The sequence below is a fragment of the Oreochromis niloticus genome, linkage group LG8, assembly GCF_001858045.2.
Source record: "Oreochromis niloticus isolate F11D_XX linkage group LG8, O_niloticus_UMD_NMBU, whole genome shotgun sequence".
In the NCBI taxonomy this organism is placed as follows: Eukaryota; Metazoa; Chordata; class Actinopteri; order Cichliformes; family Cichlidae; genus Oreochromis; species Oreochromis niloticus.
The window spans coordinates 29,539,500-29,554,194 of record NC_031973.2 but is presented as its reverse complement, the minus strand read 5'-3'; the positions used below and the strand labels follow the sequence as shown (position 1 = coordinate 29,554,194).

The 14,695-nt window shown below is 39.4% G+C and overlaps 2 protein-coding genes across 15 annotated transcripts in view; one reads left to right on the top strand and one right to left on the bottom strand.

Moving 5' to 3' along the window:
• Window positions 1-13,360, top strand: part of rbfox3a (RNA binding fox-1 homolog 3a) — a 181,046-nt gene extending 167,686 nt beyond the window's left edge. For 4 of the 12 annotated variants that reach the window (XR_003221463.1, XR_003221467.1, XM_025910026.1 and 1 more), the window contains one exon: window positions 11,097-13,360. Coding sequence is in view for 7 of the 12 variants with exons in the window: in XM_025910026.1 (XP_025765811.1) it covers window positions 11,097-11,103 (7 nt within the window). In the remaining 5 variants the exon portion in view is untranslated. Of the gene's footprint in view, window positions 1-518; window positions 5,866-10,243; window positions 10,315-11,096 lie in introns of those variants that run through there. The other 8 variants (XM_025910025.1, XM_013276815.3, XM_005471204.4 and 5 more) reach the window with 4 other exon arrangements.
• Window positions 1-14,695, bottom strand: part of LOC100707149 (carbonic anhydrase-related protein 10) — a 1,009,504-nt gene that overhangs the window by 834,497 nt on the left and 160,312 nt on the right. The window lies entirely within an intron of this gene.

The following is a 14,695-nucleotide window of genomic DNA, read 5'->3' as shown; positions in this document are numbered from 1 at the left end:
CCGTAACCCCAACCGGTCACAGCAGAACAGGAAGAAATCTCCGCCCCTCTCTAAGCCTGCTTCCTGTTAAAAGGGAGTTTTTTCTTCCCACTGTTGCCAAAGCGGTTGCTCATAGGGGATTGTTGGAGTTTTCGCTGTTTTCTTTGTATTATTGTAGGGTTTTTACCTTACATTATACAATAACTTTAGGAAATTGCTGTTGTGATTCAGAGCTATGAAAATAAAATTGAATCGAATGTGTAATCTATTGTGTATCTGTCAACCTACTGCAGAAAATTATCAATTATCACAATCCAAACAATAAATCTAATTTTTCACATAAAATACATTTTAAAGCTACAGTGTATATAAATGTTCTTCACAAATTTACTATGGACAAAACAGGGAAACAAGACAAACGGACAGACAGACAGATAGATAGATAGATAGATAGATAGATAGATAGATAGATAGATAGATAGATAGATAATGATTCTTTACTGAATACTGATTGGAGCTTTTCATCTTTGATGTTGCAGGCTAGCCTTTACAGAGGAGGGTGCAGTCGCTTCACTCCCTACTAGAAAAGAGGGAGACAGGCCCCCCTTTCCTTTGCCACAGGCATAAAAAGCAAAAACTCAAATCAGCTAAAAACAGCTTTCACCCCCTTCATGAAAAACTCACAGCAAGATGCTTCCAGTTGGCAGATGTAACTCTGACATGCAAGAATCATCTTAAAACTGCTTCCCTGTTTACGGACTGTAAACATTTACTGATGTCATTTATTGATGTACTGTACTTATTGTTGTAAATAACAATGTGTTGATTTGAATGTTTGGATTGAAAAAGTTGAACAAAGACAATATTAGCTGATGTGGACCAAGCTGACCAAAAACTAGACTTTAATGAAATTCAAAGAAACATTTGTTTTGCCCTGTGACTCCTCTGAATGGCCTTTGGTGCCAGTTTAAATCCGTTTACCTAGACTCCTATATACTCCTATATCCATATGTTCATTACTGTGCAAATGTCTTGAGCCTTCCCTCTTTTCTGTCTGTTGTGCTTCCAAGGGGCCAGACTTTTTTTTCGTTTTTAAAGTGGTCCTGAGCTAATTCTCCAGGCATTCTCAAGACCTTTCAGAGTTTTTCTTTGAGCTGCTTTTTCACATATTTTCAGTCCAGTTCTTGTACCTTGACCATTTTCAGAGAAATCGTTTGTTTAAAGTCTCAGTACCCAGGGTTAGTGTTAGGCTGCTGAGTGATTGTGTGTTTTTGCTGTCACTGACTGATTGTGAACAGAAATGCAGACTCCACCTGTAGGTAGCCACTGTTGGACACGAGACAGGTATATAGGTTACTGGATGGGAAGCATCTTGTCTCACTGCAGCTCAGACTGACTGTAATCTTTCTCAAACAGACTGGCAAAGATAAATTCAAAGGAAAACTCTTTTAAATTTAGAGAGATGCACATGTTGTAACTAGTCTCAGTCAGTCTTCTTTAATGGGCTCAAATACGGAAACAAACAATGTTTTTTGGCAAACAGTTTACTGTAAATTGCATTAAATGTAACCCAGGAAAGCTTGTGTCTTTTTGCACCCGCTGTGTGTGTGTAAAAATATTTATGTATTTGGAGTGAGGGGGGTGGCTTTGGGTGGCTGGCTGAAAGCTGTGACCACAGTGCCCAAACCTTGGCTCTGTCTCTTTATTTAGCGCATTTAGTGCCAAGCCTGACTTACACTACATACTCAGCGCAGAACAGTGCAGAACCGAACTGGACTCAACAGAGGATCTTAATAAAAAAGGTGTTAGATTAAATGTAGCCTTTAATGTCTAAATGTATAATATGTTTGGATTAGTTAAATAAATATGTGCAGTATTCACAGTCTCATGCTTTTAACTTCAGACACTCTTAGTCAAATAAAAAGATACAAACAGTTTATTATGCCAGAATTAAATTTCCCATCCATTTAGCACTCTGTGACCAGCTGGGCCACTTCACTTTAATATTTAATGTGAAAAATGCTGACAGTTTCAAGAAAGACAGAAAAAATATGACACTATAGTACACTACACTAAGAAAACAGCAGTACAATGATGCAAGTGGCAACAGATTTTCGATGTATTAATGTAAATTGCTGCAGTATCACAATGTTTGCTTGAACCAGTTCAACTAAAAACTGATAGCAAACTGATATCATCTTATTGTCACTGTTTTCCTGTTTATGGCCATCTTGATGCACTCAAACCTGGTCCCTGTCATTAAACCAGCCATGTCAAAGGTTGGGATTTTGTTAGTTGATTACTCACTTTTACAATAATTTTGGTCACACAGCAGTCTCCAACCACCGTTTATTTAAGTCACTCAAACATAACACAGTTTGACAGGCATAAAATTGTATTTTTGTGCCAACCAGGTGATTTCCAAGAGCTGTTAGCTGAAATCTTAGGATATGTTGACATGGTGTGTCAAGATATTTGAGGAAACTGGACAAATAGAGGACAAAAAAAGACCAAAAAAAAATTTTAAAAATAGATGAACAGTGTCTGAACATCATGTCCTTCAGAAATAGCAAAGCAAAGGCAAAGGCTTGACACAGGACCTGAGAAATGATCAGCTGATCCATGTACTATTCTCTGAAGGCTCATCAGAATTAGAGTGGGTGCTTTTCAGTGGCAGCCATTTTTAAGGAAGGAAGCAGCAAGAAAAGGCTGAGGTATACCAAATTATACAGGAACTAGACTGAAAATCAGCAGCAGCAGGAATGATTAACCCAAACAACCTCAACAATGTTTCAGCAGTCTGGGGCAATCTCGACAGATAATGGAACAAATGGCAGCAAACACCTAATGAAGAGCTTTGAATGTCCTGTAAGAGGCCTGGAGAACTTACATAAGTTACAATGTTACTGTGTGTATGTAAAATGTAACAACAACATTTTCCCAGGACTCTGTGCACTCCTGTGAAAAACCAAGTACACCCCATGATTCAACAGCCTGTAGAATCTCCTTTAGCAGCAATAACTGGTTTTTTTTTCTGTATGTCTTTACAAGTATATCACTTTGTTGTGGAGGAATTTTGACCCACTGTTCTTCATGATGTTGCTTCAGTTCATTGAGGTTTGTGGGCATTCATTAATGCTCTCTTTAAGTCCAGCAACAGTATTTTAAGTTCTGTCAAGGTCTGGGCTTTGACGGGGATTGCAACACTTTTTTTTCATTTCATTAACTCTTTGCAGCTGTTGCATGACCCACTTTAAGTATTAGCTGTTGCAGAGATGCCTCAGCTTTGACTCTAGAGTGCTTTAGTATACCGAGGAGTTCATAGTTAATTCAATGACTATAACATGCCCAGATGCTACAAACTGTCCCCCGCTGTGCTGACATCTGGTACACTTCAGTCTCATCTGTCCAAATCACTTTGTTTCAGAAGTCTTGTAGTTTGTTCAGATGAAACTCTGCACACCCAAACCATGCTGTCCTGTTATTTTTAGAGAGAAGAGACTTTCTTCTGGTAACCATGACAAACAACCAATACTTGGTCTTTTTCTAATCTTGAACTTTACAGGCCTCAGTTACCATGTTACACGTTAGAGTCTGAGAAGTGGGTTTTATGCAGTTTATCTCAGCACTCTGAACTTGGGGTGAATTTGCTGGGACACCCACTGCCTGAAAGACTGTGGCATTATGTTAACACACCTGAAAGCTCCAAACCAGCAAACTGCTAAGACTTTTGCTTTTATATATGTTCACATTTGCTGGGGCCTTGTCCGGTTCCCATCCATGAACAGGAGTTTAGTTTCATATTGACTTAGATGGACTCAAACCTGACCCTACTCTGTCCCTGCCCCTCAAGGAGCTGAAACTGCATCAGAAAAGGTAAAAGAAAGTGTTGCATTATGAAACCTGAAAGGTGAGTGGAAGAGTGGGGTATGTTTTTTTTTATCTAAACTCAGCATGAATTGATTTTCTAACACAGTATGGAGGAAGAGCTGTGTCAACCATTGCAAAATGAGAACCGTTCAGAGTCTACTGATCGTTGCCACAGTGCCCAGGAGGTCGGAGGTATCCCATTACTGCTGAATGTCTCTAATAGAAACAACAAAAAGCTTATACACCAATACTTCATGTTTCATGACTCCTCGTGTTCTCTGGAGGCAATAATTACACGTATGCACATGTAGGAACAACAGGGGCTGTTTCTCACAATGTTATTATGAAACTGTGGTTTTCTTCCTGCCCCCTGCTTTAATATGTATATGGTCATGATTTATGATGTTCATCATAATGATGATAAATGAATACATCAATATTACTACTAATGATAATAAATAAACAATTAAATAATAATAAAACATTTAAAAGTGCAGCTGATCATGGCACAGTCCAATCTTCTTATCTTGTTGCTTCTCACTCTTAAAAAAGAAGGCAACATTTTAGTTACCAGATATTTCAGTACCTTCAGTCAAATAACAAGAAGATAGTTCCATCCACCTTGTTTGGTCAAAATATTTAACAACTGCATGAATATTTATTGAATAATGATGCTGAGAGATTGCTACAGAGATGGATGTGTGATGGCTTTAGAAACATCTTTGAGAGCTGAATAAGCACCAAGCTTTTCACCACCACGAACAACAACAGTACCTAAGACACACTGAGAGAGGACAGTAACTGAATAGCAAAGTCTTCTGATAACACAGGGATGTTACTGTGGCTTATAAATCGTCTGCTCATTTTTATTTGTTCTCTAAATACTGTCAAAAATGTTGCTAATGTAGTCTAGCTCACTAGAGATTATTAGCTCATTGTAACCTTCTGAGACATTAGACCTGTGGCATGTGTGTTAGTGCCAGCCAAGGAGCTGACCTGCTTTTTTATTTTAGTTAAAAATCTCTGTTCGTATTCTGGTCAAACCAGCACAGCTCCAGATCCAAGTGACAGCAAGTCAGAAATATGTTACCTATCAATGGCCAGCAGCAAGCTTTGTTCACTTTGAATATGACTATAAATTGATATGGATCAGTTTGTTGTGGGTTCTGTATACAACATAATTTATTCTCCAGTCTTGGAACTGAGGTGATGCAGGGCTTGTATGAATTCATTGTATGAACTTTAATGTAAAAGTAACTCTCGTAGCAGTTTGTATAAAGTGATTTTATAGAGTTTAAGATGATGCAGCTTTATTTGCTTGATTGATTTGGTGGACTGCCTCTACTGCATGTGGTTAGAGACTGAAACAAGACTAAAACAAGGCAGTGCGTGTTTCTGCTGTTTATCTGCTTTACTACAAATTGTTCTTAACATACTTTAGACAGTTGTGGCCGAGATGTTTGAGCCTCTGCCCAAGAATCAATAAATAAAGGGTCCACCATATCCCACCTATAGGTCATGCTAAATTTAAATTCTTTAATTCTGTTTTAGAAATTTAAGCAAACAATGACTAACAACATAAATAATAAATGAATAAAATGCTATTATTTAAATAATACGTCCATTCCACGAGCAGTCTGTGTGTGTAAGATGGTGGAAGCTCAGTCATTTAATTCCTGGCTCAGTCCATGTCGACGTGTCACTGGGCATGATTACCTCCACTGTGTCTATTTAGCATGTATTGGACAGGTCAAAAGCATATAAATGATTTCAGTAATGGTTAAAAAAAACATAGGTGCTAGCACCTTTAATGTAAAGCATTACTTAGAGAAATGGCCCTGTGCTATAACATCAGCACTGTAATAAATACAGTGCTGAATTATGTTCATACTGTTTTTCACTACAGTCTTTTATAATAATAATAATAATGGATTGGATTTATATAGCGCTTTTCAAGGCACCCAAAGCGCTTTACAATGCCATTATTCATTCACGCTCACATTCATACACTGGTGGAGGCAGCTACGGTTGTAGCCACAGCTGTCCTGGGGCAGACTGACAGAGGCGAGGCTGCCATATCACGCCATCGGCCCCTCTGGCCATCACCAGTAGGTGGTAGGGTAAAGTGTCTTGGCCAAGGACACAACGACCAGGACAGAAAGTCTCGCTGATATATTTTTATATCCAAACGTTCCCATTTTAACATTTTCCTGGTAGGAGAGGTATGATGCTTAAAAATATAGTTACTACTTCAAAAAAGTAACTCAGTTTGGCAAACAACAAAGTTTTTTGCAGCTATTTATTTTTTTTAATGCAGCCAAGGCGTTTTTAAATAAACATTTCAAACTATTTACAGAACAATCAGCTGTTCTGCATCAAATCTGATGCCACACAAATTATTTGTGCCACTCCAAAAAATAATTTCTGTCCACTATGAGATAAAGGAGAACAACAGCCTGATACCTGCAGGCCTGACAACAGGAGATGTATCACTGCTGTAACACCTGTAACACTCAGCAGCCGCCTCATTGTTCTGACACACACAACAAAACTATTGACTACACTACACACTAACTACACACTAACTACACACTAACTACACAAGATTTGCGCTAAACGTCTCAAATCTCTCACATCTCAGAACACCGCCGTCACTCCTAAAACTTCCCCCCGTTTCTCAACAACTAGATGCCACGTTGCCATATCATTTTTTGATTGGTCGACACAGTACTTTTTTCGACCAATAGGAAAAGGTGGGGGATGGGGGGTTGGTTTTGTTTTTGCTCACAGGCGGAGAGTGCTTTCGAGCGTTTTCCTTATAAAACGCCATTTTTACCGTTTCTTCCCGCAGTAAATATAAACAACGACAGTATTCAGGAAGAAAACCAAACATTGCAGATATTTTTATCATAACTCTGGTTTTACGTGGCCGATCAACACAATTTAAAAACTGGTATAAAGTCCACACTTTTTCCGTCAGTTGTTCCGTCTGTCCTGCTCACATCTCCAATGGTTGGACACGTTGTCATTAATGTGGCTTCACTGCACATCAGCCACACCGCTTTGCTAGCTAAAACACCGGTGTCGGCACATAAGGACGCTGTCATAGCCTGTCAGCGACGTTGATTGGCTGCGTATATACGAATGTGAATCGCATTATTGGCTGGACTATAGGATAAGGTGGCATCGTTCTAATCCCATACGGGAGCAGCCAGTCACTCACTGACTAACACTGCAAAACAGAAATTAAAGTTTTAATTTTAATTTCAATTCAGGTTAGTTTTTTTTTTTGTGCGCAACGCAGATTTTCTGTGCGCAGAGACCGTGCCAGCAGTGCGCAATTGTGCACGTGCGCAGCTTAGAGGGAACATTGGTTGACGGTCTTAATGTCTTCCTTGATTTTGTCCATCCACCTTTTTGTCGGTCTGCCTCGAGGCCGGCGACCCTGCAATAATGCAAAGAAAATAGAGAAAACAGTCATATGACCCCGATTTGAGCAAGAATTTTGGCGACAGTGGGAAGGAAAAACTCCCTTTCAACAGGAAGAAAACTTCAGCAGAACCAGGCTCAGGGAGGGGCGGGGCCATCTGAGAAAGACAAGATGAAGACACACTGGGGAAGAGAGACAGAGATTAAATGCAGAGCGGTGGGTGTCACTGCCCAATCCGTACCGGAAACCCGATCAGTACCACGCATGTGCAAAACTTACGTCACTTTCTCTCTTTGCCAGCATTGTGACAGTTAATATATTTGAATGATACTGTTAGCGCCCAGTTAGCGCCTAGCATTTCTCAACAGCTCTGCCTCTTTTTCGACTACCGGGACATTTAAACAATGGATACCTCCGTATACAAACAAATTCATGCTTTTCTCCTCAACAGAGAGGGCCCCCCCATTGAATAACAGCGCTGTAAAATAAGAAGAATGCGCCTAATTACAGACTTAACAATACAGACTTAGTAATGTGTCACGTGAAGATTCATCAGCCAGATTAAGTGTTTACTGACAATTGACAGTGATAGCGGACATCATCATCACTATTCCAACAATCCTCTCCACACAGACAAGCATAAACACACTTGACTATCACTAAATCAAATTTAACGCATACACAAACACGATTTGTAATGACGCAAGTTCAGTTTACAATAGGGCTCATTCGCTCGGTCAGCAGGTGGCGGCATCCTCGTACACTGGGGAGTAAACTGCCATTAACTGAAACAGAAGAAGAGAACATCTGCACATGCGCGGTATGGATCGGGGAGTCCTGATCCGTAACTATCTTTTTTTTTCGTTTTTGTCTACATTATATTAAAATGTTTCATTACTGCAAACATTTTAAGAAATACTTATTATTGTTAACATCTTAACAAATACGCTGACCCGTAACTATCGTAAAATGGTTCGAGCGGAAGTAGTGGCCTTTCGCACATGTGTGGTACTGATCAGGTTTCTGGTGCGTATCGGGTATTGACAGTGAGAAAGGTGACTGAAGAAGAAACACCCAGTGCATCATGGGAGTCCCCCAGCAGCCTACACCTATTGCAGCATAACTAAGGGAGGATTCAGGGTCACCTGGTCCAGCCCTAACTATATGCTTTAGCAAAAAGGAAAGTTTGAAGCCTAATCTTAAAAGTACACATAGTGTCTATTTTTAAATACTCCAGGAACCCAGTCCTCAAATGAGGTGATCTTGTTTGTACTGTTCCTTAGCCACCATCGTCTTCTCTTTTGTGGTCCACCCAAGTGTTTTCTAAATTAACCTTGCAGCATGTATTTATGATGACCAGCTTTCACTGTTCTGGCTTAAGGTATGCAAGTTTTGAGATACTTGTACGCTTGGCTGTCAGAAGCTCTTAAACCTAGCAGCTTATCTACCCATGATGCACACCTAAAAACAACAAAAGTTGTCCAAAGTGTTGTATAGCCAAAAGAATTTAATCACATAAAATAATTAAACCAATTTGTCATATTATTTAGAAATTGCTTTTCTAAATAATCACATTTCACTGAAAAACCTGCCTGTATAACAGAAAGTAGTAGAGATATGCAGAAATATATCTATTACTACACGTATAAAAATGTGCTTTCAGTGGTGATGGGACATCTCCTTTTTATAACCATGTAAATTATAAATAATACAATACATGTGTTTAATTATCTGTGCTCTTCCAGTCACACACACGAATGTTTGCTTTGATTGTCAATTTAATTTACCAGTATATGTGTGTTGTAGAAAGAAATGTAACAGAGTATTATTACCAACAGTGTGTGTGTGTGTGTGTGTGTGTGTGTGTGTGCATGTGTGAAAAATTCAGTAAAATTTGTTGTTGCCTTTCTTTATGAACAAGCAAACATTTGTTTGAGAGAATGATCTGCAGTTACATTTTGTAGCCAACATTAAAAGCTGAGAAACATTTTCAGGATTTATCAGATATTTTAATTCCAGGATCAGGAATCCAAAAGAGGCTGGAAATGATTAGGAGTGATGTGTGTTTTAAACCTGTGACATCAGTTCTCTTCACAGCTGAAGTGTTTGGTGTCCTGTTTACAGATGCCCATCACTTAAGCCGGGAATTAAAAATAGCAAAAAAAATTATTTACAAATTAATATTGACCGAAAATCGTCATCACCAAGTGTTCGTGCATTTCATCATTTGAATTTGGTGACAAATGTATCTGTGATCATTGTATCAAAGCAGATCTAATGACTTTTGAAAATATAACAAAAGATCAAATAAATCCAACTGTTTCTTTTTTCATATTGGTGCTTTTCTTAGTATTAAAACTTTACAGAAATGAACTAAATGTGTTTCTATGCGTATGTGCTGTGCTTGGTGCAAAGACTCAGTGGAGTTAACTAGTCTAAGTCGTCCTTTGGCTCTGTGTTTTAGCCCTACAACAGCCTAGAGATTTATCCGGAGTCTAGCCCGTCTCTGGATGGATGGATCAATGGATTTTACTAATTATTTTTTTATTATGATGTTTATGTTGTTATGTTTATGAAGATTTAATAGGATCATAAAAGCAAACACAAAACTTTGTGAAGACACGTGACTTAACGTTATGTTGACATCTGTTGTCCTGAGAATTTGATTAAACTTACAAGGACTAAGACTCCAAGGGTGATGGCAACGCTGGTCCGGAGGCCGGCCAGCAAGCAATCAAAAACTGATTGCTTGTATTTAAACTGCTATAGATAACTTGTTGGTCTATAATATGTGAAACATATGTCAAATGTATCACTCATGAATGATATCAAGTCATCTTGAGCAACAAACAACATTCCTGTAACAAGGTAGAAGCGCAATCAGTTTTTGGCAGTGACTTTTATGTATCCTTTATTTATGCAGTTAAAAAAACTCTTGTTGACTTTAAAAATGTCTCTTTTAAGAGTAATCTGGCCAAGAGGACAGCTCTGTAAACATATTTTAAGTGGACAAAAGGGACCTGATTGATTATAATGTAAGTATAATAACACTGTTATAAAGATACTTGAGAAACAGGAAATTTTTAACTTTTATATATATAACCCCTTTGTAATACCTGTTCACCAAAAAAGTCTATTTAGCAACATACGTAACGATATTACACATAAAAAGCCCATGGAAACATTGGAAATCAGTTTTTGGCACCGGCACGACCGTGCAGGCACAGCTGTGAGCACCTGCTCACTGCCAGCTGGACCGGCGTCCATTGTTCCGGGACAGCCCGCATCTCGCTCTCGGCCCCAGGTCGCGCAGGTCCCCCTGACACAGGGACCTCCGCGTGCCTCGTCCGCCGCCTCCGACTGGAGCGGCTCCTCCACCGCTCCAGCAGGAGCAGCCCTTCACCCGGCTGCTCCTAATCCTGCTGTGGACTTACCAACTGTTCTAAGGAAGATCCACGCACAACCAGCCAGTAACATTACTCTACACTGCATTACAGTAAAGCAGCTTGAGGTGACAGTTATAAATCACAGAGAATAATTTCATTCTCAACAAAAAGCACAAAATAAAAAATATAAGCAGTACAAAAGCTGTTAGTGACTGTTGAAAGTTTATTAGGTTGAACTCCCTGCTGCTGTTGTAACTGTGCTTTTATAAGCTGGCAGGAAAGAAATCCTCCAGCATATTTTCTTCTCAGTGGCTGGATACTACAGTAGATTATGCTCATGATGCGTACAGTATAGTGTAAAAGCCAGTGAAGATGTGCAGCTTATTTACACTGACTTGCTTATTTTCTGTGCTCTTGCCCTCTTCTTTTAGTAAATAAACGAAACAGTGAGTACAGATGGACACCTGCTAAAAAAAGAGAGAAGATCACCGTGGACACAGAAGGACACTAACAGAGATCAACTAAAAGAAAAAAATGGCCTTCTGTCAAGAATTAAAGGGATGGACAAAAGGCCTGCTTTGTAAGGCCAGGACCTGGACCACTGAGTCTGTAGCCTGGGAGCAGAGAGGAGCCTACCAGCTCTAACTCCTGAAAAACAAGCCTTGCTGAGTGTTAGAGACCAAATAGGAAGGTCACTATAAAACATTTTTATTTTTGTAAACTTTTTTAAGTTTATGGCTTCTGAAAAGATCAAACATCACTCTGTGTATATACATATTAGATACCATATGTGTGTATTATATAAGTATGTTTAAAAAACAGAAACTGTGTGTGCAGTTCAAAGGTAAGATGAGGAGATGCCAGCTCCCCGTGATTTCTGAAGGTCAGCCACCACGCCCCACATGCCTTCTGCTGGATGAGGTGGGGATGTGTGTGTGTGTGTGTGTGTGTGTGTGTGTGTGTGTGTGTGCGCGCGCGCATGTGTGTAGGTGTGTGGGGCAGCTGGTCCAGCAGGCCTGTCACTACATAATGAGATTAAAGCTTTTTGAGCCTGTCTTCCACTAATAACGTCTGTATCAGTCAGAAAATCTGCCTTTTAAATCCAAAAGTACACACAGATAAGAAAGAAGGGTTAGGGTTTACTCTACAAGCTCAACTCAAGTTACAGAGAGGTGGGAACATTAATAACAGGCTGCCTGATGTCACCACAGTCTGGTGGTTTTACTGTGCCGTGTAGTAAAAACAGCTCTTGTGCATTGTGTTGGCATAGGCAGGGTAGGACTGGGGGGACAGAGAGTGGGTAAAAAATGAAAAGTGGAAATGATGATCTGCTACAACACAGCCTTCAGCTTCCACCACTAAGAAAGGAATAAGAGAGTTAAAGCAATTCAAAGTTACACAATGACAGCAAGTCTGTGTAAACCCATCTGTTCCTATGGATTCCTACTGACATCCTTCTATATTTACACATTGTACTAATAACATGCTGTCAGCCATGATGCAGAGTCAGCTGTTGCCATCTACTATTGTTGTAGTCATTGTACTAGCAGTAAGAAGAAAGTATTTATATATAAATATACCCATTTGTGATCTCCACCTGGACATACGTTTGATTTTTCAGCTTTGACGCAGGACTTGGTGTAAGTGTAATGATGTGTCGTTCTTTCATGTCATTTCGTTTCTCTTTTGTTCAGCTACTGAATGTAACTTAAACTTTTTAGGCAGATGGTGTTTTTTATGTGCTTCAAAAGAACAAACAGTATTCTGTATATTTATTACACGTGTAAATTATATAGTAACATGTTTGTGATAATATGCTGGACCTCCTCCTCACGATCACGTCATGTCCAAAAGGAAATAATAAGAAGTGAACAGACATGTCCTGCTGTAGAGTGAAGTACTACAGAGAGTTTTAGTTGTTTGGTTTGTTTGTCTTTGTGTAGCTGAATCGTAGTGTCATCGTGGTGCTGAGGGTAATGCTGTGGTGAGGAACAGGACAACAAAGAAAACACGAGACCAGTCTGAGGTGGGGAAACATGTAGGAGTGTGTCCTGTTGGAAATGGAGACGCTCTGCTGCAGGACGCTAACATGCACTTGTTTGATTTGTGGGTCGTACTAAGCATGTGATGGTGTTTTACCACATTTATGGATACGATGACATTGAAACCTTTACATCTTTATTTTAATTCAGAGGAGGATTCGAGTCTCACTGCACTATTACTTCACTGCATAGCACTTGGTAATGTATGTAACATGGTTTATAAGACTAAGCGATCCCACGGACAGTACATCAGTTTATAAAGTGATGGAGGTGTTACATGGAAACAACTGAAAGGCCACAGTAATCTAGCTCAGTGTAACAGAACGAAGGCAACCCAAGCTCATGCTGAGTTTGAACGATTGGCTCTTTGTCTGTCCTGATTTATTTAAAACCTGTCAGTAAATAGTTAAATGCATCCTTTTTGGACCAATTCTGTCTATTTAAGCTGATCACTCACTGGCCTTGGAGTGCCTTTAGTTCTGTGACTCAGTTCTTATGACCATTGTGATATCATGTCTCCATCATGTTGATGACCAGAGATCCAGATTTTACTTCCTTTCCTGTTTTTCTGGTGTTTCAGTGAGGCAGATGTTTGTGTGACAGGATCCACTGTTACCACTGTGTTTCTTTCTCCTTCATGCGTCACAGTGAAAGACTGGTTGTCCGTACTGTTCTCAACATGAATGTCTAAAAACTCTTGCAAAGACTAATTGAGCATCTGTGAATGTGTGTAGAGACAGATTTTTTTAACGATGCCTCTGCAACACCGTCAGCGTGTCACTGCTGAGTTGTTCATCTGGAAAAAAGCTTCTGCAGTGGGATCAGGCAGCTGGACATGAACTGGGACTTAACAAAAAATATTCTAACGATGTCAATCTTAGCAGAGATCAGGTATCCTCCGATCGCTGCTGTGTTATTCTAATTGTAATTTATTTTTGTTCTTTTTTTCCTTGTTGTTCTTTCTCTTGGCTTGTTTACACGTACTGTATATGATGTTCATCTGTTGCTGGTTGGAGAGATTATCTAAAGGTCTAAAGTAGCTTTTAACTCTAGCTGTGGTATCCCCCTGTGGCATGGCCTTTTACCTTGGTCCTTCCCTTCCCCAATCAGAAAACCCGATGTTTGCATTAAGTACGCGTACTCAGAGCAAAGAGATATGAAAAATCCTCGGGCTTCCTACCAAAACCTGCAAAACTTTTCCCATTTCTTTCTATTGTGTATACCTCAGATACGAGCCCTAAAGCAGCTATTACTCTCTTAAAGATCCTGGCAACCAGACCTCATTTACCTCCTCTCGCCCCTCTTCCACACTTGAGCCCAACATCCACCCATAAGCCAGAACCACACCTACCTCCCCCGTTAACCCACTGACCTCCACCCTAAAGTCACAGAATATTTGCTGCAAAGACACGTTCTGACAGGTTGGCTTAAACAGAAGGACACTACATAAGCCCTAATCCTGCATTCAGTTGGTCTGTGGGTGTTTCACCAGTACTGGTATTTGACAACATTTTGTTTAAATATCTCATTTTTATCTCATTACAAGAAGTTATAAAATCTTATAGACAGATAGAACTTTGTTAATCCCTCGGGTAGGTTCCTCCAGGAAATTCAGTCATCATTATTATTATTATTATTATGATTATTATTATTGAGAGTTGTCTTTTAAATACCTCAGTGAGGTTAAGTTATATTGTGATTCATCTCTGTCCTTAATTACTTTAACGCCCACATTATCCAAATAATAATAAAAGATGTCTCTTATTTATTTCACACAAGATCAGGCTCAGTGAGCACAAATGCAAGAACTATGCACAAAACAAAAGCTGGAAGATATTTTAGAGTACGTACATGTATATAACTTAACCCATGCAAGTGAAAAATCAAGTGAAAACGTGAAATCCTTACTGGAGTCCTTTGAGCAGCCCACTAACTTAGCCTGGAGTGTTGTTGTAAATGTATAGAAATTATACTGTGATCCTGCAATA